The sequence below is a fragment of the Rhineura floridana genome, chromosome 22 (assembly GCF_030035675.1).
Source record: "Rhineura floridana isolate rRhiFlo1 chromosome 22, rRhiFlo1.hap2, whole genome shotgun sequence".
NCBI classification, from domain to species: Eukaryota; Metazoa; Chordata; class Lepidosauria; order Squamata; family Rhineuridae; genus Rhineura; species Rhineura floridana.
Genome location: NC_084501.1, coordinates 6,887,325 through 6,909,203, shown reverse-complemented (window position 1 = coordinate 6,909,203; position 21,879 = coordinate 6,887,325). Strand labels below are relative to the sequence as shown.

Sequence of the window (21,879 nt, the reverse complement as noted above, 5' to 3'; positions counted from 1 at the left end):
AGGGTTGGGAGAGAGATCCCCGTCTGAAACCCTGGAGAGCTGCTGCTGCCAGTCATTGTCAACATTGCTAAGCCAGGTGATCTGATAGTCTGACTTGGTAGAAGATAGCTCCCTATGTCCGTATTTAAATTAGCCCTTTTTTTCAGAATCATGAGGACTGGAATCTTACTTTCGTTTTTTGTGGAAGGGCTGTAGCTCAGTCGTAGAACACATGCGTTGCATGCAGAAAGACAGTCCCAGGTTCAATCCTCGGCATTTCCAGGTAGGCCTGGGAAAGACTCCTGCCTGAAACCCTGGAGAGCTGCTGCTGCTGCCAGCCAGTGTTGACAATACTGAGGCAGATGGGCTAGTGGTGTGACTCAGTATGAGGCAGCTTTCTCAGTTCCCAGGTCTCAGCTAGACAGAGCCATAGCTCAGTGATAGAGCATCTGTTTTGCATGCAGAACAGGACCGGTTCAAAGTCCCTTAGATAAGATGCCTGCAGTGGGTCCCCCTCCTTCTTGCCATTGTCATCACTGCCCATTCCCTTGACTCCTCCCCTTTCCGTTCACAATGTGCATCACTGCCCAGAGTGAGAGGGCAGATAAAGTGGAGTCTTCAGCTATTGCTCCTCCTCTCGCTTTTGCGTCTGCTCAGAAAAGGCATTGAACAGGGAGGGACAGCCAGGCAGATCGGCAGCCAGGCCAGAGGTCGGCAGTGGGCCCCCTCAGGCTAAAACCCAGAACGGATTCCACCGCCCCACTGACATGGAGCCACCACTGAGCCAGATGGACCAGTAGTCAGACTCGGTATAGAGATGCTTCCCATGTACTTAAAGTAGCTTCTGTGTGTGTATGTGGGGGCGGAGGGTTATCCTGGATCTTGGCCAGCATAGAGCGTCTGTTGCCTGAGGCTGCTCTTGTTCCTTTCCTCCTTCCCAGAAACCTCAGCTAAGGAGGGGCTGCTGCTCTGGTGCCAGAGGAAGACTGCTCCCTACCGGAATGTCAACGTGCAGAACTTCCATATTAGGTAGAGTGTAAGCCGTGGTCCTAGCACTGCCCAGGGATTGGGGTGTGTGCATGTGATTTGAGGCCAGCCGCATGAATTGTTTGCTAAGGACCATTGGTCTTGGCACATCATTGAATAACCAACCTAGGTATGTAGAAACAGCCACTCCTCCTGAGTGTGAACATCTAAAATAATGGGCTCAAGTTACTGGAAGCCAGATTTGGACTGAACATCAGGAAAAAAACTCTTAACTGTGAGAGTGGTATGACAATGGAACCAATTACCGAGGGAGGTGGTGGGCTCTCCAACACTGGAGGCCTTCAAGAGGCAGCTGGACAGCCACCTCTCAGGAATGCTTTGATTTGGATCCCTGCATTGAGCAGGGGGTTGGACTGGATGGCCTTAGAGGCCCCTTCCAACTCTATGGTTCTATGAATTGTCCGCCACATGCTTACAAATGCACAAATGCAAACCAGGGTTAGGGGCCGTAACAGGGCTGGCCCAAGATATCTGAGCAGCTGAAACAAACAAAACGATTTGATTTAATTAGTTTAGATTTCTTATCCGCCCTTACCCATGATCTCCCAGGCCCAGGTTACAACAATAAGACGTACAGAGGGCCAGTGTGGTGTAGCAGTGTCAGGCTGGGACCTGTGAGAGCAGAGAGCAAATCCCCACTCAGCCATGAAGCCTGCTGGGTGACCTTGGGCTAGTCACTGCCTCTCAGCCTGACCCACCTCACAGGGTTGCTGTGAGGATGAAATGGAGAGGGGGAGGACTGTGTATGCCACCCTGAGCTCTTTGGGGAAAGGTGGAATATAAACGTAATACATAAATAAATAATGAAACAAAAGGTTGTATCCAGCTAAGTTCTACGCAGAGTAGACGCATTGAAACGAAAGGGTGGTATTCAATGCTAGTCCTACCCAGAGTTGACCTGTTGAAGCTAATAGACATGACTAACTTAGGTTCATTAATTTCAGCAGGTCTACTCTGAGTAGCAACCCAAATGAAACCATTGCATAAAGCATAAAACAAGACAAAGTGTAAAAACAAAACCAGTTCCCTATTTTTAAAAACAATTCAAACATTTGAAAACAGTTCTGTATGTATGTATGTATAGTTTAAAAGTACTGTGGTTCCAGTACAGATGCAGACTGGAATAAAGATCTCCACTTAAAAGTCTTCTCGAAAGAAGAGTGCCTTTAGCAGGTGCCAAAACGACAACAGAGATGGCGCCTGTCTAATATGATATGGCAGGGAGTTCCAAAGGGTCAGTTCCGCCACACTCAAGGCCTGATTCCTGTATTGTACAGAATGGACCACCTGATAAGATGGTATCTGCAGGAGGCCCTCGACTGCTGAACACAGTAATTGATAGGGTATTTGTACACCCTATCAATTTGCACAGTGGGGAGGAGAGCCTGTCTGGGAGTCCAGAGTCTGGGAGTCAACTGCCCACTCGTGTCTCCTGGGGGTCAAGGGCCAGCTAAAGATCATCCCCACAGTGAGTGGCTCAGGGGTGACGTGCCCTGCCACCTGTGCAGCCGTGGGCAAGCTGTGTAGTCTCAAGGAGCCCAGTTGTCCCCCAGCTAGCAGTTGTGGACAAGGAAAGGGCTGGCTTGTGCAGTTGTGGCAAGCTGAGCAGGCTGTAGCCAGCTGGGGAGGACTAGCCTCAGAGGGAGGCAATGGGGAACCCCCTCAATGCCACTTACCATGAAATCCCTATTCATAGGGTCGCCATAAGTCGGGATCGACTTGAAGGCAGTCCATTTCCATTTGTACACCAAGATTTGTACACCTTCAACTTAGGCCAATAGCTAAATGATGCCTAAGTGAATGTGGCCCTCCAGGCCTCTCCATGTGGCCCTGGCATCTCTCCATAGGCCATACCCCCTCGCACCTCACAGCGTGGCCCTGTGTTTGCATACAACTGTGTATCTGCCTGAGCAAGTGTGTGGCGTGCTGGCCAGTGCAGAAACCTCTCTCTTTATGTGACCCCCTTCTCTACCTCTCCATCACCCAATCCCCCTCTCTTTTCGCACTGTCACTCTCTTCCCTGGGGCTGGGCAGATCGTCCTCACCAGGGATCTGAACTCGTAGCTTGCAGAGGGCTGCATGGCATTAGGCTGAGGGCCACATGTAGTCCTGGGGCTGCAGCCTGCAGGTGGCCCACCCCTGCTCTAACCACTGCACTACACTGGTGAACCAGCCCTAGATGCGGAAAGGGGCACAGCTCCTCCTAGGCTAGTTTCTGGCAAGGAGACACCAGGATCCTCCGCTCAGCTGGCAACAGGGCCAGAGTTCCTGCAGGAAGAAGGAAGCCAGCTCTGGCTGGAACAACTCCCTCTGCGGCCTGAGGGCCACATGCCAGTGCTGGGCAGGGCCAGAGGCAACAGTGGGTGGAGCACTGGGTTTAAATTGGACCTTTGTGCAATGGGCTAGTTTCTACGAACCCTCATCCTCTCCTCTCTGTCCTCCAACCAGGCAAGCCAGAGGCCTGATCAGAGTTCAGGGGCACATTCCGCCCTGGCAAATGTTGTCAAGGAGGGCCGGTGAGGGGTGTGGCCTGGGGAGAGTTCCCAGGGCCACTTAGAGGTCTGGAGGGCCACATGCAGCCCCTGGGCCTGAGCTTCCTCACTTCTGGCATGGGCGATGGATTAGATTTGTCCCATCTGCAATGTCTGCTTCTGTCGCTTCCTTTTTCCTTGTGCATGTTCTGTCTTTCCATACCCGGACAGGGCAGCTGCCGTTTCTCTGACTAGGGTGCTGGACTGAGGCTGACGGGCGCTACCTGGGCCCAGCTGAAGAGACCCAGAGCTCACTCTTTCACCTTTTCTCTCTTTTCTCCCCATGTTCATGTCCTGCCTACCAGCTGGAAGGATGGCCTGGCCCTCTGCGCCCTGATCCACCGGCACCGCCCTGACCTCATTGACTACGCCAAGCTCAGAAAGGTGCTCCCTTCCTCTCGCGTCCTGGCTGCGGCCATTCCCTTCAAGCTCTTCACTCAGGCCTGGCGCCAGCGGGCAGCCAGGTTGGGGAATGGCCGAGGGTCCCTACGGCCCAGAAGGGCCCCTGACGGGCCTCTCCTTAGGTTTGGAGGGTGGAGCTCCTGCTCCACGATCTGTGCCAGCATCAGGTTGTTGCTGCTAATCATGGAGGGGAAGCTCCACCCTCCCAGGCTTAAACAGGCCCACCCACCCCACTTCCTCTTCTAGCATGCTGCATGCACATGCTTGCCATCATCAAAGATGGCAGTGGGGGTGTTCCTAAGGGGTTGATGCTGCCGCCACCATCTTGGGTGATAGTAGGCAAGTGCGCACAGTGACATAGGAGTAGGTGGGGCGGGTAGGTTTATTTAAGCCCATTCTTCCTGCGTTGGGAAGGGATGTTGGCGAGCATGGTCACACGGGCCTGGGGCAGTCTGGTGCCCAAGGGCCCAGCCATGCCTGGTGCCGGCCCTGTCCCCACTTGTCACTTTGGGTGTCCAGCAGCCAGAAAGTAATGGGAAAGACTCTTTTCTGCCCGAGACCTTGGAGAGCTGCTGCCGGTTAAAGTAGATCATGTCTGGCCTTGATGACCAAAGAGGCTGACCTCACATAAGGCAGCTTCATTTTATTTATTTATTATTTGATTTATATGCCACCCTTCCTCCAGCAGGAGCCCAGGTTGGCAATGAGCAGCAAAACACGGCCTCTGGGTCAGGAGCTGCCCACCTTCTGACTGATCCCCACCTGTAACCTTGCCAGCCCCTCCCTCCTACAGTGTAGGGACTCACTTAGAGCAACTGCGTCTCATTTGTCTGCAGGATGACCCCATTGGGAACCTCAACACGGCCTTTGAGGTGGCCGAGAAGTACCTGGATATCCCCAAGATGCTGGATGCAGAAGGTGAGGAGCCAGGCACACACGGGTGTGTCTGTGAGAGAGACTGAGATTCAGGGATGAGGATGATGAGGCAGGTCTGGAGCGGGAGAAGCCTCTGGTTTCTTTGGTGGGGGAGGCGAATCAACCTCCCAAATTGTCCATTGGAAAAGGGCAAGACCCCCCCGAATCCACCTGCTGTACCAAAGACTTCTCTGGCTCCGGCCGGTCACCCTTGCGATGCATTTGCTGGGCCGCCTCACTCCGGAGCGCCCGCTCTATCAAGCTGTCCTTGCCCGCCTTCCGCTTCAGCTCCTGATCTCTCCCTGCAGATATTGTCAACACCCCCAAACCGGACGAGAAAGCCATCATGACGTACGTCTCCTGTTTCTATCATGCCTTTGCTGGTGCAGAGCAGGTATAAAGAATGTTAGAAACCAGCTTTTCTTCTGAGTTTATATTTCTGCATCTTTATGTATCTGAGAACTGTGTGCAAGACCAGTTTCTTCTTCTTTGGTTGCTTTTCTCACCAGGTGGCCCACAGCTACTTAATCATAGAGTTTATTTTATTTATCTGTTATTTGATTTATATCCCGCCCTTCCTCCCAGCAGGAGCCCAGGGCGGCAACAGACTTGGAAGGGAGCTTGGGGATTATCTGTTCCACTCCCCCCTGCTTAAAAGCAGGATCTGTGGTTCAGGGTGCAATTACAGTGTCTCTAAGTGGCGGCCATCCAGACTCTATTTAAATGCCTCCAGCAAAGGCAGCTTTTGCCACTGTTGAGTAGCTCTTCCTGTTAGGAAAATTCTCCTAATGTCTGTCCAAAATCTACTTCGCCAGAATTTTCATCCATTTGGTTCTAGTCCTGCCCTCTGGAGCCGATGATGATGATGATGATGATGGATATGGCGGTAGTCGCAGTATCAGTTTGGCTGATTTGGTCTACAGACCATAAACATCAGACACAATACAGGTTTGTCAACACAGCTATGGCCCTTGGGGAAAGGCCATAGCTCTGGTACATCATCAGCTTTGCATGCCAAAGGTCCCAGGTTCAATCCCCAACATCTCCACATATGGCTGGGATGGCACTCTCCTGCCTGAAAGTCTGGAGAGCAACTGCCAGTCAGTGTAGGCAATACTGAGCTAGATGGACCAATGGTACAAGGCTATGTTCTGTCTTCTAACCGAAGCAGAGAGAAAAACCACAATATACCTGCACGCAGACTGTGCCTTTTAAAATAAGAGTATAATAAAATCCACAATCGTGAACAGTTTAAAAAATACAGACAGTTTTGACTCGGAACCCATCTTCTCTTTAACAGTTGTGTCCCAGTTTTGACAGCTACGGCGATGATGAAAATAGTGCCATCAATGTGTATGGCACTCGACAGGGTACAAGAGAAGGGTAACAAGTTTGCACTCTGAAATCTGCCACCTTCAGTGGAAGGGAAGGAACTGGAGGGAGGAGGAATTGGTTGTTTCAGTTGCAAGTGCTTTGCCTTGGTTAGGGCACAGGAACATATGCCCACTTGATATATTTTAATACATGTACTTCATTTTCCTCAATTTTTCCCCTGGGATTTCTTGTTGTTGCAACATTCTGCCCCCACCCCTTCCCCCATAAGCTCGTTTGGCCCAGTTGTGTGCTCAGTGTGAAGTGTAGATATGGAGCCCTAGGAATGCAGGTTTGATAAATGCACATAATTTGTTCCAGAGTTTGAAGTTGCATAATAGGGGCTTTTAAAGTGCCCTGGCTTGATGTCTTTTGTCTGAAGAACCATTTGGGCTAACCTTTTTAGGGACTGGTATCAGCGGTGGCTGGTGCTCATTGGGGACTGGTGGGGCGGAAGGCGGGGAGGCCCAACAGTAGGTGGAGCCTGAGCCAATGATTGATGGAATCTGAGCCAATGATAGGCAGAGCTAACCAATTCTAGTTTTGTCCCCATCCTCCTCCCAGCTGAGATCTACAAGGGGCAACATGGAGACTTGAGGAGGAACATGACAGCCGGTGGTACCCCTCTGAACTGGTTGAAAGTAAGAAGGCAGGCAGGCGGTGATTGGCTGAGGGTGCACAGAGGATAGTGGGGCAGTGCCCAATTTGTCCTAATGGACCAGCCTCTACTGACAGCCGATATCATAATGCCGTTGTATAAATCTATGGTGCAGCCGCATTTGGAATACTGTGTACAGTTCTGGTCGCCTCATCTCAAAAAGGATATTATAGAGTTGGAAAAGGTTCAGAAGAGGGCAACCAGAATGATCAAGGGGATGCAGCGACTCCCTTATGAGGAAAGGTTGCAGCATTTGGGGCTTTTTAGTTTAGAGAAAAGGCGGGTCAGAGGAGACATGATAGAAGTGTATAAAATTATGCATGGCATTGAGAAAGTGGATAGAGAAAAGTTCTTCTCCCTCTCTCATAATACTAGAACTCGGGGACATTCAAAGAAGCTGAATGTTGGAAGATTCAGGACAGACAAAAGGAAGTACTTCTTTACTCAGCGCATAGTTAAACTATGGAATTTGCTCCCACAAGATGCAGTAATGGCCACCAGCTTGGATGGCTTTAAAAGAAGATTAGACAAATTCATGGAGGACAGGGCTATCAATGGCTACTAGCCGTGATGGCTGTGCTCTGCCACCCTAGTCAGAGGCAGCATGCTTCTGAAAACCAGTTACTGGAAGCCCCAGGAGGGGAGAGTGTTCTTGCACTCGGGTCCTGCTTGCGGGCTTCCCCCAGGCACCTGGTTGGCCACTGTGAGAACAGGATGCTGGACTAGATATTCTTATGTTCTTATGACTGGTATGAATTAAGGTGCCCATATAAGGGAACTAGATTGTCTCCTTATGCCTCCCCTGACTGCTCTCTTATGATAAGTTGTTGTGACTGTAAGTTTTAAATTGTTTTAAGGATGTGTTTTAAACTTTTAGATTGTTGTAACCCACCCTGGGTCCTCAGAGTGAAGGATGGGTAATAATAATAATAATGATAATGATAATCTAACCAGCAATTGTTTTTCTCTCTGCTTGCTGCCAGGCTGAGACAGCTGCCAACAGAATCTGCAAGGTGCTTGCCGTCAATCAGGAGAATGAAAAGCTGATGCAGGAGTATGAGAAGCTGGCCAGTGAGGTATCTTGAAACTACAAGCAACGCTCTTTTTGATCTCTAGGCTGATTGCTTCCTACCAGCAAATAGAGCACTGAGCTCAGGAGCAGAACTCCTGGGTCCAGTTAATGGGAGAACAGGAATGGAGTGCAGGATCTGATGCAGCATTTAATCCTAGTGTGTATTACAAAAACCAAAACCAGAGATCCACCATTCTGTGGCACCAGAATGCTGCAACATCAGAGGCCCACAATATGGATTCTCGTGATTTTTTTCCCATGGAAGTACCTGTAGCCCACCGTGTAATTGACCACTTGCACCACTGTGCCAGGAGACAGCAGATTGCATTGCAAAGATCATGGATCTCATACCATGCAAAATTCTAATCTGAGATGAGGGTGCTAATGGATCAGTGTGATTGTTACAGGGAAATATCCCACATCAATCATATGAACATAGTTAGCATCCTGGCCTAAAGAATGGATTTATGGGAGTATGAGAACTAGAGAGTAGACAGATTCTCTCTTCCGTTTCAGCACGAAAAAGCTCAGACAGAGCTTATGTAGGAGCTGATCTTGCAAGTGCTTCCACACGCTGTCCCCTTCCTCCTGAGTAGCTTCACAGAGCAGCTGTCTCTGCCTGCAGCCCTGAAGGTCCTGCCTGGCTCCTCTGGTCTGGTAGGGATGAGGAGCCCAGGCAACTGGTGTGGACATCTCCAACGCCGGAGCTTGTGTGTCTGGATCTGATAGCTCTTCAGGGTCACCAGTGGTGCAGAGATCTGCTGGGGGATCCTGCTTCTCCTCCTCCAAGGAGATCCCAGGTTTCCAGTCCAGGCAGAGCTGAACCCTGACAATGGGTGGTTGCGCTCTGTAGGGCTTGAACAGCTTTGCAGTGAGGTGGCCCACTCCCCAGAGACCAAGCCAGACTCTGATGCCCGTGCTGAAGTTGCTGGAAGCAGGCAGAAACTCCTTTCCACCGCCCTTTCATCTCTGTCTTGGCCATCGCACCTGGCATTCGTCTCCAGCTAGTTTGTCACAACCCATTTCTGCATTGGTGGGGAACTTCCGACCTGCAAGCCTAGTTAGTCCCACCAGGCCGCCCTATTTGGCCCACGATGCTGTTTTGGCCAAGCCACGCCCATCTGCCCTACACCTGATGTCATGTACGGCGTGGGGCAGGTAAAGATGCAGATAGGCCGAAAAGGAGTCTGTAAAGCCCTGTGCAAAACCAGTGCTGACTTATAGCCGATTGTCAGGGCTTGCAAAGTGCTGCACATGGCGCTTTGCAAAAATGGATCACCTAGCATTGCTGTGGCATCACCACTCACCTGTCAAACTTGGCCTACAGAGGCATGGGGGAGAGAAGGACCCGCCCTGCCATCAGGATCCAGGATCCTACCCCATGCACTGCTGTGCAGCAGTGTGACCGAAGGTGGCTCTCACCAACCACCCACATATTTGTTTTTTTTTAAAAAAGATATGGCTCGCCAAATGCTTGTTTGGTCTAAAGATGGGTCACCTGGGTCTCAAAAGTTTGGAAATGCTGGTTTTGGGGACGAGGGGCCCTGGTTCCACAGCCCGGATAGGCTAACCGAGGCTGCATTCAGACAGCACTTTATGCCATTTTCCTGCCGTTTCCTTACCTGTTAACTTTTGAGTTTCATGTGATCGTTCACAAGATGTAAAAGCCACTTCTGAAAATCTGGGGGAATCCAGTGGAAGTTTGATGCTCATTTCCACCTTAATTCCTTCCAGAAGAAAATCCGGTTGCAGCCCTGTTAACCCGGAAAACTGTGGGAGTGTGGTGTTTTGTTTTCCCCGCCGTTTTCTTGGGATCGTTACCAGTTTGGGGTGCGGACAGAAGCTCACATGTTCATAACGGGGGGATGGCAACGTGACCAATCACGTCCACTGTTGTCGGGTCGCACCACACCCACTGGTGTGCATGAAATTTAGCACGGCATGGCGGTATACTGATTTTTTGAGGAGAAAAAACCCACAGTTCCATAACATAGCAGGTTCTGCACTGTGAAAGCAACATTAGAGATCAGGACAGAAGTACTAACCATTGTATCCAGGAAAAAAATAACGCAATAAATCCCACGTCTGAATGCAGCTTAAGCCACCTTCTATTGCTTTCTGGGCAGCTCCTGGAATGGATTCGCCGCACCATCCCCTGGCTGGAGAACCGGGTGCCAGAGAAGAGCATGAGTGCCATGCAGCGCAAGCTGGAGGACTTCCGGGACTATAGGCGTGTGCACAAGCCTCCCCGCATCCAGGAGAAATGCCAGCTAGAGATCAACTTCAACACCCTGCAGACAAAGCTGCGCCTCAGCAACCGGCCGGCCTTCATGCCCTCCGAGGGCAAGATGGTCTCCGTAAGTCACCGGGGGAAGCGTGGGCAGAGTGGGAATAGGGAAGCGCGGGCAGAGTGGGAATAGGGAAGCGCGGGCAGAGTGGGAATAGGGAAGCGCGGGCAGAGTGGGCATAAGCAGCTCCACAGGCCCCAGGATCGGCTCCGCTTTGTATGGCTGACCGGGACCTTTTTTAGAGGTTGCTTGCACAACTGCAGGTTGTGTACTGAAGTGCTGGGCAGGAGCCCTTTTCCTGGTTTCTGCCTGCCGGAGGCCCCCCGTAGTCAGGGGCGCGGCCAGTTTGCGGGGAGCCCGGGCTGAGGGTGTGCCGTGTGTGTGCCTGCAGGATATCGCCAACGCCTGGAAGGGGCTAGAACAGGTGGAGAAAGGCTATGAAGAATGGCTGCTGACCGAGATCCGGCGCCTGGAGCGCCTGGACCACCTGGCTGAGAAGTTCAAGCAGAAAGCAACCATGCACGAGAACTGGACCAGAGGTAACCCCCCTCCCCCAACTGAGCCCCTCCCTCTATGCCAGGAATGGGGAACTTTTTTTATATCAAGGGACGCAGGCCCTTAGGGGGAAACTCTTTGAAGCTGCATGCCAAGGGTGGGCGGGGCCAGAGTCAGCAGTGGGTGGAGCCAAAGCTAGCAGTGGGTCACCTATTTCCTTTCTCATCCCTCCTCTCTCTCTGCCACCCCTTCTCTGTCTCCCTTTCTCTACTTCCCCATCCTCCCTTTCCCTAAGCAATTCAGCTTAGAAAAATAGGGTTGTATCCCCCTGTTAATCCTATTCAGAGTAAACCCGTTGAAATGAATAAACATGACTAACTAAGGCCCATTGTCTGCAATAGGTTTACTCTGCGTGGGTTACAACTAAGACTCCCGATGACAGTTCCCCCCCCAAATCCAATTGCCACACACTTGATTGGAGGTGGTAGGATGAATCTACCCCTTCTGAAGAGCGAATAGAACCTTTTTGGTCTTGGTCAGCGTAATTGCTGCATGCATGGCAGGACTGGGGTGAGAAGGAGAGGCCACGGGCAGACCCAGAGGTGGAGGTTGCCCCTCCCCCTCCCCTGCATTCTCCATATCATTGTCTTGCTGTGCTCATGGCCGCCCCATCCCCCCCTGCTCAGCTTCTTAGTTCCCCCTCTGCTTCCTTCCTCACAGGAAAGGAAGAAATGCTCCTACAGAAGGAGTACGAGTCATCGACCCTTTATGAGGTCCGGGCGCTAATGCGCAAACACGAGGCCTTTGAGAGCGACTTGGCCGCTCACCAGGACCGTGTGGAGCAGATTGCAGCCATCGCACAGGAGCTCAAGTGGGTGCCAAGGAGAGAGAGAGAGAGGGAGCACAACCCCTTTTCAGCTTCAGATGAAACTTGGGCGCTGGCTGAAAGGCCCGGCTGCTCCCCAGTTAGAATCACAGAATTGTAGAGTTGGAAGGGGCCTGTAAGGCCATCAAGTCCAACCCCCTGCTCAATGCAGGAATCCAAATTAAAACATCCCCGACAAGTGGCTGTCCAGCTGCCTTGAGGGCCTCCAGTGTTGGAGAGCCCACCACCTCCCTAGGTAGTTCAACCCTTGAGGGCATTTCTGTCCCCCACAAACCTCTGACTTCCTGAAACTGGGGATTATTAATGGCACCGTTCTCGTATGGGATTGGTAGAGCAGTCTTTAGTGCATGTCTGTCGGAATGCAAAGAATGTCAGAAGAGAGGAAATATCCCAGTCTGAACTAAGAATATCAGAAGAGCCTGGCTGCTGGATCAGGCTAGTGGCCCATCTAGTCCAGCATCCTGTTCTCACAGTGGCCAATTAGGGGAAGCCCACAAGCAGGACCCAAGTGTGGCAGCAACTCTCTTGATTCCCAGCAAGTGGGATTCAGGGGCATACTGCCTCCGACAGCGGAGGGAGAACACAGGCATGGTGCAGGGAATGTGCTGGTGAAGCATCACCAAGCAGAACTGGACCCTGCCCCGAAGGGGAGGCAGACGTGGTTTGGGGCCAGCTTAAACCTTGCGGGCCAGCTTAAACCTCCTTGCAGGCCAAGATTGGCTCAGGGCCTAAGGTTCCCCATCCCTGGGTAGTGGGAAGTGGGGGACAATCCTGAGGTCCATAGTCCTGCTTATCTATCCCTAATCCTTGTGACCCATCTCTGCAGTGAGTTGGACTACCATGATGCAGCCTCTGTGAATTCCCGCTGCCAGGCCATCTGTGACCAGTGGGACACCCTGGGGACACTCACTCAGAAGAGAAGAGATGCTCTGGAGGTGAGGAAAGTGACCCTGGGGGTGTTGATCCCTTCTTGGGCATGGGAGCCGGTGGGTAGAGAAAGCCGCCTCACAAACCTCCTGCTGTGATCCTCACCCTGCTTTCTCTCTTCACCACCACCACCCCAGCGTGTGGAGAAGTTGCTGGAGACCATTGACCAGCTGTACCTTGAGTTTGCCAAGAGAGCTGCTCCCTTCAACAACTGGATGGATGGAGCCATTGAGGACCTTCAGGACATGTTCATTGTGCACAGCATCGAAGAGATCCAGGTGAGCTGGCTGGGCTCTTCTGCTCTTCACTCTCTACCAGGGGAACCAGCAGTGCCTAGTGCAGAGGTTGCCAACGTGGCTCACGTGGGCACAGTGGCATCCTTGAGGTCTTCCTCTGGTGCCCATGAAGCCTCTGAGCCTCCTGCCCCCTCCATCCTCCTGGTCATGAAGTGGTGAAGGCGGTTACTTTTCTCTCTCTCTTGAAAAGTACATAGAGCTGAAGCAGGAAGTAGGAAGAGTGACACTCTTTCCCACTTCCTCTTTTGGCTCTATGTGCTCAGTTTGCCGGATCTGATCCCATGGAAAAGCAGAGTGTGTACACTTTCTCTTTTGTGTCCAGAAGAAGGGCTGATCCAGGGGGAAGGGGGAAAGAAGGCACCTATGACACCTGTTCAAAAATCCGAATGTGCCCACAGACCTAAAAATGTTGGCAGCCCCTGGCCTAATGCATTCTGGACTGGTAGAATTATCCATCACCTTTTATATGATGCTTATCCATAGCTCAGAGACCAAGAAGGGAATCAGTGCAAGAGCAGGGAATCTGCAGCCCTCAGAGTCATTTCACACGGACGGCAAAGAGTGGGGGGAAATGGGGGGGGGCTAAGGGTTGAGAGAGGAAGAGGGCTTTGAGCCTGATTTTGGCTGAGGACCCACTCATTCCTGGCTCTGGCCCCATCTACCGCCAGCAGGTGGTATCATACTCTATTACTGTAATACCGCGTTACACCCAAGAGTGCATATAAAGGTTTTTAGCTAAGACGAAGGGGAAACATGATACAGGTTTATAATACTGTGAATCTTGTGGGGAGAATGTGAATGGATTAGCGATATTTATTTATTTATGAGATTTGTTAGATGCCCATTTGGCAGAGATTAATCTGCCATTCTTTGCGACTTACAACCAAACACGAGTACATTCCATATAGACATAATCAAAATCCTAGAAATTAAAAGCTTAAACATTTAAACCCCCCCAAGATAGATTTAGGCAAAGGGAGAATCAAACACAAACAAAAGGGTCTGGAGAATACCAGGAGGCAGAGATCTCATTTTTCTCAACCTTCCCTGCCCACCCAGGCGGCAGCTAACTTTAACTGCTTTCCCCACCCGGTAGAGCCTGATCACAGCCCACGAGCAGTTCAAAGCCACGCTGCCTGAGGCAGACAAGGAGCGCATGGCCATCCTGGGCATTCAGAACGAGATCCAGAAGATTGCGCAGACCTACGGCATCAAGCTGTCGGGCGTGAACCCCTACACCAACCTCTCACACCATGACATCGCCCACAAGTGGGACAAGGTGAGAGCCGCTCTTTGAAAAACCTGCACAGCGGTGTGGGTCTGCAGGAGCTGCATGAGGATCTCTGGGGAGCGTCCGGGCAAAGGCTGATGCAGATTTGGGTCACCCACAAGGAGCTAGGCTCCTCCCACCCTCCTAGGGGCACAGTCTTCCCCCACATGCTTGTGCTCCCCTCTGAAAGGACAAGGCAGGCAACCTGATGGGAACCTAGCTAAGCCTTACATAGACATTTTTGCAAGGCAATTTTCCCAAATAGAATGCATTTTTGGTTGTTATTTTCACTAATTTATGCATTTATACACACACTTCACCCTAGGGCAGTGGGTTCCAAACTTCTCTCCCCCCGTGGACCACTTGAAAACTGCTGAGGGTCTTGGCAGACCACTTAATGGTTTTTCTGCCTGTCAGAACAATTGTAATCCGACAGAATTGTAAGATAATAAAATGCAATGCACCCAAAAAGGAAGCAATGAAAACAAAATTAAAAATCAATATGAATATACAACGTGATAGACGTGTCGTTTCCCACCTTCAACCACAAATCCACAGATATGCCACGGACCACTTGGGTGAAGCTTGCGGCCACTGGTGGTCCACGGGCCACAGTTTGGGAACCCCTGCCCTAGAATGCATATTTTTGCACACATCACTTGGTCGGAACAGCACTGCAACATTTGGAGATGTGCAGACTTCAAAGGGTATCTGTTTTGGTTCATGTATTGTTTTGCAAAGTGCAAATTATGTACAAACTTAACTGAATCCCTCCCCCATCCCTAACTCTGAATACCAGATGCTGAGGAACAACAGTGGGAGAGTTGCTACTGCACTCAGGTCCTGCTCGCAAGGGTTGGTGTAGTCATCCGGTTGGCCGCTGTGAGAACAGCATGCTGGACTAGGATGGGCTACTGGCCTGATCCAGGAGAGCTCTTCTTAGGTGCTCATAGCAGGCACCTGTTCTCTAGCGAGGAAGGTAAAGTCTACTCCCAGGCATTCACCCCCTGCTCTTGTTTGTTCAATCAATCAATCATTTATTACGGTCAAAGACCAGCATTATAAAATATTTAAAAACTATAAAAACATGAAATGGAGGTGGCCTGCCTTCAAGTCGTTTCTGACTTATGGCGACCCTACGAATAGGGTTTTCATGGTAAGGGGTATTCAGAGGGGGGTTCCCATTGCCTTCCTCTGAGGCTGAGAGGCAGCGACTGGCCCAAGATCACCCAGGGAGCTTCATAGCTGTGTGGGGATTCGAACCTTTGGCTCCCAGGTCATAGTCCAACATCTTAACTACTACACCACACTGGGTCTCTAAAAACATATCAACATTATACAGAGAAAGAAACAAACAGCAATGTAAATCGGGGGGGGGATGGATTTAAACCGCTGAAAACATTTTAAACAGCTCAAAGTTCCATTCTGGGAAGCCAGTGCTGGAAATTGCATTAAAAGATCCGGCGCTGTTGTTTGGTTGTTTAGAAGAATGTTTATAAGCTGCAAACTCATGAAAGAAAATATAATGTCCGTTTACAACAAAGTCATTAAAATACCATAGAACGCAGAACAAATGCCCAACGCTGAATGAAATTAATTCTCAAAAAGTGCTTGGCAAAACAAAAACATTTTTGGCAGGGGATGGAGTATTGTAGCTGTCTGTCTGATTTCGAGAGGAACTGCGTTTCCAACAACGAGGGTGGCTATGCCAAAAGGCCTTGACCCACAAAGGGACTGAACGAAGACGTGGTCCTTCGTCCCTGATGGCAGGAAGTGGCAAGTCAAGAGCTCTCCCTGCCAGGAGCGGCTGATTCATGCCTTGAGCCTCTAAACCAGAGACAGGGAACCTGTGGGCTTCCAGATGTTGTGGAACCCCAACTCCTATCAGTCCCCTGGGCAGCATGGCCAACGGGCAGAGATGATGGGAGTTGGAGTCTAGCAACCTTACCTGTGTGTCACACGTTTCCATCCCTGCTCTAAAAGAGCTGGTGAGTTGAGCAGCATCTGAAGGTGTAAATAGGTTCCTCGGATCCTCTTGAGAAAAGGCTGCCTTGATTACTTTGGCCATTTAGAGGGAGGGGTCATGGGGGGATGGGCCATTACTAAGGAGTAGAGCATTGGCTTGGAATGCAGGAAGGCCCACATTCAATCCCTGATGTCTCCTGGCTGAAGCCCTGGGGAGCTGCTGCCAGTCAATGAGCTCGATCGACCGGTGGTCTGACTTGGTAAGAGATTGGTTCCTATGTTCCAAAGTCCCTCTTTGATCCCAGCCAGGAAAGGAGCTAAGTGAGGGGACCGAGCTCCTCCTGTCCTCCCAGGACTGTGCCCTCCTCCATGCCAGCCCCCGTCGCCCACCAGTAGGATGCCTAAACCCTAGTTCTCTTGTGCCCCTCTAGGTGAAGCAGCTGGTCCCACACCGTGATCAAACCCTGCAAGAAGAGCTGGCGCGTCAGCAAGCTAATGAGCGCCTGAGACGCCAGTTTGCCGCCCAGGCAAACATCATTGGTCCCTGGATCCAGACAAAGATGGAGGTAAGGCCCTCTCCTGACCCGCCCACCAGATGCAAAGTGCTGGCAGCATTGCCCTCAAGGGGCATAGCTCTCAGTGATGGAGCATCTGCTTTTGCATGGAGGTCCCAGCTTTGCAACCCCCAGTCAGCGTAGACAATACTGAGTGGGATGGACCAAGACTTTAGTGCAGTATAAGGCAGCTTCCCATGCGATCTGCCTTAAGCACCTTGGACAGCCCCATGAAAGTTCAGACTGAAACCCGGAGCAGATTCCACTGCCCCACTGACAGAGAGCCCCCAGCCGCCACTGGGTAGGCTTGAGACTCCAGAATGATTGGGCTGCTTTTCTTAGGCAGTTTCCAAGAAGCAGAATCTTACTGGTATCTCTGGATTCTCCCACCTTGCAACTCTCTCCGCACCATCCATGTGGCTGATCCAGTGTCTGGAACAAACTAGTTCGGTTTAACAGAGTTCTCTGAATTCAAACATCTCTGGACTACAACTGAATGTGAATTCAGTTCATTTTGGGGTAGACCTCTGAATGATTTCTAGTTCATCTTCAAGTTCATTCCCATTTTTTTTGTTCTTTAGATTTTTTGGGCCTTTAAGTTTAAAGCTCATAATTGTTGGGCAAAATAAACAATTCATATTCCACTCTTTGTGTGTGTGTTTTGATATTTTCTTAAGTCCCACCTGCGCTAAAGTGGTACAATACTGCTTCAACGTAGAGTGAGATGGGGCCTTAGTCTTCTTAAGTATATTTTATACTTCAGCTTCTTACAGCAGCTTTGTAATGTTCTGATGCTGGAATAAGAATTGCTGAGGATCATTTGGATGAACTTGAATTGAACAGTGAACTAAATGTGAACCAAAATAGTTTGTTTTGTAAAGGGACAAACGTGAACTGGAATTAGTTCCTTTTTGGACGTATAGAACTTGAACTAGAACTAGTTCCTTTTAAAAACACACTTTCCAAGCTCTGGGCTGATCCAGCAGGCAGCTTTGAAAAGGCTCTTGGTGAAATGGCCCTCTAGGCAATAGGTTATTGCTCCAAACGGGGCAGTTCCTTCAGGCCAATTTATGATGAATCTGTCTTTACAAGTGACATCCCATCACCTGTGACCATCCAGATGCTGTTGGACAGCAATTCCCACCACTCCGGACTGTTGGCTGTGCTCTCTGAGGCTGATGGGAATTGGCATCCAACACCTACAGGGTCCCCCACCCTTGGTGTAGGGGAAGGGCATCCCATGGGATCACAGCCAGGTGCCAGGATATTAAGACTGCCCCCCCCCGGGCTCCTTTCTCCCCTCCCTTGGCAGGAGATCGGCCATATCTCTGTGGACATCAGCGGCTCCCTTGAGGACCAGATGAACCACCTGAAGCAGAATGAGCAGAACATCATCAACTACAAGATGAACATCGACAAGCTGGAGGGCGACCACCAGCTCATCCAAGAGGCCCTCGTCTTTGACAACAAGCACACCAGCTACACCATGGAGGTGGGTGCTTGTGCGCGTGTCAGGGTGGGAGAAGGACACTGTCAAAAGTAATTCCAGGAAGCAAAGGGGGTGTGTGTGTGCGGGCGGGCGTGATCTCATTCTGCAACCCGCACTCGCTTTGATTGCAGCACATCCGGGTGGGCTGGGAGCAGCTGCTGACCACCATCGCCCGCACAATCAACGAAGTGGAGAACCAGATCCTGACCCGCGACGCAAAGGGAATCAGCCAGGAACAGATGAATGAGTTCCGGGCCTCCTTCAACCATTTCGACCGGGTAAGATGGCCCTTGTGTAGCCCAGCCCGGGTCCCTTGTACACACACCGCCGCTTCCACATCTCAGTCGCTCACTTCTCCCAGTTTGAGTTTAACCCAGCCGCTTCCACTGCAACAGTCAGTCTACTGCCAAATGGAGCCAATTACCTAGAGAGGTAGTGGGTTCTCCGACACTGGAGGCCTTCAAGAGGCAGCTGGACAGCCATCTGTTGGGAATGCTTTGACTTGGATTCCTGCATCGAGCAGGGGGTTGGACTCGATGGCCTTATAGGCCCCTTCCAACTCTATTCTATGAAAAATCCCACCCCCTCCTTCAGCACATGCAGTCCTTGCACCTGATCCCTGCTTCGTTCATCAGTTTTTCGCCAGATAGGCCAATCTATTGCTGAGCAGAGGATGTGGCCAGGATTCGGGTCCCTTATCCTAGCCCAGGAGCGGGGAAGCTTTTCGAGCGTGACGGCCACATTCCTTTGGAGGTGACCTTCCTGAGGGCTGCTTGCTAGCAGTGGGCGGGGCCAGAGGCGAACCAAAATAGGGCAGTGGAGCAGGCACAATCCTCGCCAGGCAGGCTATGTTCCAGCCCGATAAAAGTCAGAGATCCATGCAGGCAAGAAGCATTAGCACAGGCCAGGGCAAGGAGCAGGCCAGTGAAGGGGGTGGCCCAGAGGGAGGGAGGCGTGGCCTGGGCAGAGTCCTGAGGGCCAGACAGAGAGGTCTAGAGGGCTGCATCCGGCCCCTGGGCCTGAGGTTTCCCACCCTGTCCCAGGCAGGCGCTCGCTTGCCACAATGGCCACCCCAGGCAGATGTTAGCGTCAGGACCAAAGAGGGAGGCTGGGCTAAGACTCCAGCATAGCCGGCGGAAAGGCTTGGATGGATGGCAGGCAGGTGGCCTGGTGATGCTCTGCAAGGCAGGGGGACTCCCAGTCTGCCCACTTGCCACACACGGCTCTGCTCTCTCCCAGCCACCATTTGCATCCCTCTTTCAGGCCAGCTCCGAACAAGCCATCCGAAAGGCAGGCTTTGCTGAGCATGGTGAGTGGAGGAAGGGAGGGCCGTAGCTCAGCGGCAGAACATCTGCTTTGCGTGCAGAAGGTCCCAGGTTCAGCCCCCAGTGGCATGCGCAGGTGGGGCTGGGAGTGACCCCCCAGTCAGGGTGGACAGGCTGACTCAGTACAAGGCAGCATCCTGTGTCATTTCTATGAGGCACCCCCACAGTACTGTGGGCAGCCTGTGCCACCAGCGTACGGAGCACCTCTCTTCTGGCGTGTGGGGCTGGGGTGGTTCCTTCCCACTCAACAGCTGCTTTCCTCTTTTGGCTCTTTGCAGAAGAGAAATGGCATGATGGATCCAGACGACTTCCGTGCCTGCCTGATCTCCATGGGATATGACCTGGTAGGAGGCTGCCCCCTACTGGAGCTGAGAGGGATAGCTTTCCTCTCACTCTCAAGAAACTGCCACTCTACCTTCCACCATCTATGTATTGGAGGACCAAATTCCTCACGGTTTAATGTCACCCATAACTTCTTTTTAAAACCCAAACACCAGCAAATAGCAATTGTGGGAGGTGGAAGCAATCAGGCTCTGGACCGTTGTGGATGCCGAGGGCTTGCTTAACCCTTTCCTCCCTGGCTGCAGTCCCAAAGAAAATCACCTGTCCAAAGCACTGGGGGACAAGATGGGCATCAGGTGTCCTTTGGTTCTGAGCCAAGCATAGACCAGAATTGGCCTGCAACTGTGTGATTGCTGAAGGTATCACCTCCTACATCAGCAATTAGAAACTCAATTGGCTGATCGCCTCCTGCCTCTAGTCTCTGCCCTGTTGGTCCCGGTTTGTTCTTGTAACCCCCTCCCATTTCCCAAGATTCTCACAGCTGAAAGCGCCAAGTGCCCCACCCACTCCTACTTGGGCCTGGGACACATTTGGAAATCTGTGAAATGGTGGTTGGTAATGCAAAATACCCATTTCACAGAATGAAAAACTGGTGATGCCCAAAACACCCTCTAACATGCAAAACATCTACCCACGCCTCTCAAAATAACAATAAAAACCAGGCCACCACCTCCATAAAAAAATAACCAAAGAAAAAGCAAAAAATATATATCAATAGTTAAAGTAACAAATTGGGAGGGCTTTGGTAGATGCCAACGGGGGTTTCTGAGGGCAGCCTGACAGATCCCTCGTAGGCAAAGAGCTGTGAAGAGAGGCTGGCAAGGACTGAAAGGGGCCTTTTGTCTGCCAGGAGCCTTGGTCCAGTTTGGCATTGGACTACCCCGGTCTACATTATTGCAAAAGTGATGGAAGGATCTGTCTGTCTCCACTCCATGTTGGTTTTGCACATCTTTATCCATACATCTGTTGCTCAAAAATCTGTGTTCCTTCCCCCCCCCCCAAGATTGTTGTTTGCATGCAATTTATCCCGAAATACTTATTTATACTGAAATATGCATTTTGGTATATTTTTGAGCCAAGAACCATTTTGGATCCATACAGGTTGTTTTGCTTTAAAACGGGGACTGAAACAAAATCCTCAACCACCCCTAGCCATAGACCCGGAGCAGAGGGGTTAGGACTTCTATGGGGCAATTTTGAACCCCATTCTAGGTACCCCAGGGTGGCTCTGAATACCTCTGGGGGGATCCCTCCCTGCTTGACAATGGTCCCTGTTCCCTCCCAGGGTGAGGTGGAGTTTGCGCGCATCATGACCCTGGTGGACCCCAACAACACAGGCGTAGTCACCTTCCAGGCCTTCATTGACTTCATGACCCGCGAGACGGCCGAGACAGACACTGCTGAACAAGTCGTGGCCTCCTTCAAGATCCTGGCTTCAGACAAGGTAAGGGTTGCCCCACAAGAGAGAAAAGGTGGTGGTGGTGGTGGAAGAGCTTTTGTCCACAGAAGCAAAACTGGTGTCTCTGTTTTTACGTATGAGGCCCTGCAAAATTTGCCCAGGCTGATCTCTATCCTGCAATTAAAATTAGAATCTAGGCATGAAAGTAGAATTTGCAAAGCTCTGTGCTTTTCCTTTTCTTTCTTTCTCTCTCCCCATATCCCTCGCCCCCCCTCCTTCTGGGTATATTTCAAGCCTGTCTTCACAGGGCTAGAAAGGCCGGGGGCAGGGAACATGCAGCCCTTGGCTTAGTTTCATTGAGGTGGAGAGGAGATGAGATGGGGTGGCATGAGGGACTGAGAGAGACAGACAGATAGAAGGGAATGACAAAGAGAAAGGGGGTGCCCTCCACTGGCATTCTTGCAGCCCTTGACAGATTGCCCCTAAAGCAGTTGGTTGGGGGAGCCTTTGGCCCTCTAGCTGTTGCTGAACTACAGCTCCCATCAGCCTCAGCAAGCATGGCCAGTGGCCAGGGATGATGGGAGTTGTAGTTCAGCAACAGCTGGCGGACCAGAAGATTCCCCCCCCCCCATCTACTACAAGGTGATGTGGCGGTAGACAGAAAAATG

The 21,879-nt window shown here is 51.2% G+C and overlaps 1 protein-coding gene across 1 annotated transcript in view; it reads left to right on the top strand.

Annotated features, from left to right (window-relative positions):
* The window catches only part of ACTN3 (actinin alpha 3), a 54,751-nt gene that overhangs the window by 31,392 nt on the left and 1,480 nt on the right, over positions 1-21,879 (top strand). The window contains exons 5-20 of the mRNA XM_061605792.1: positions 921-1,008; positions 3,863-3,941; positions 4,796-4,877; positions 5,183-5,268; positions 7,887-7,979; positions 10,102-10,332; positions 10,655-10,802; positions 11,479-11,629; positions 12,471-12,579; positions 12,709-12,849; positions 13,964-14,146; positions 16,534-16,668; positions 17,969-18,148; positions 18,277-18,423; positions 19,749-19,814; positions 21,098-21,256. Coding sequence (XP_061461776.1) covers positions 921-1,008; positions 3,863-3,941; positions 4,796-4,877; positions 5,183-5,268; positions 7,887-7,979; positions 10,102-10,332; positions 10,655-10,802; positions 11,479-11,629; positions 12,471-12,579; positions 12,709-12,849; positions 13,964-14,146; positions 16,534-16,668; positions 17,969-18,148; positions 18,277-18,423; positions 19,749-19,814; positions 21,098-21,256 — 2,078 coding nt within the window. The remainder of the gene's footprint in view (positions 1-920; positions 1,009-3,862; positions 3,942-4,795; positions 4,878-5,182; positions 5,269-7,886; positions 7,980-10,101; positions 10,333-10,654; positions 10,803-11,478; positions 11,630-12,470; positions 12,580-12,708; positions 12,850-13,963; positions 14,147-16,533; positions 16,669-17,968; positions 18,149-18,276; positions 18,424-19,748; positions 19,815-21,097; positions 21,257-21,879) is intronic.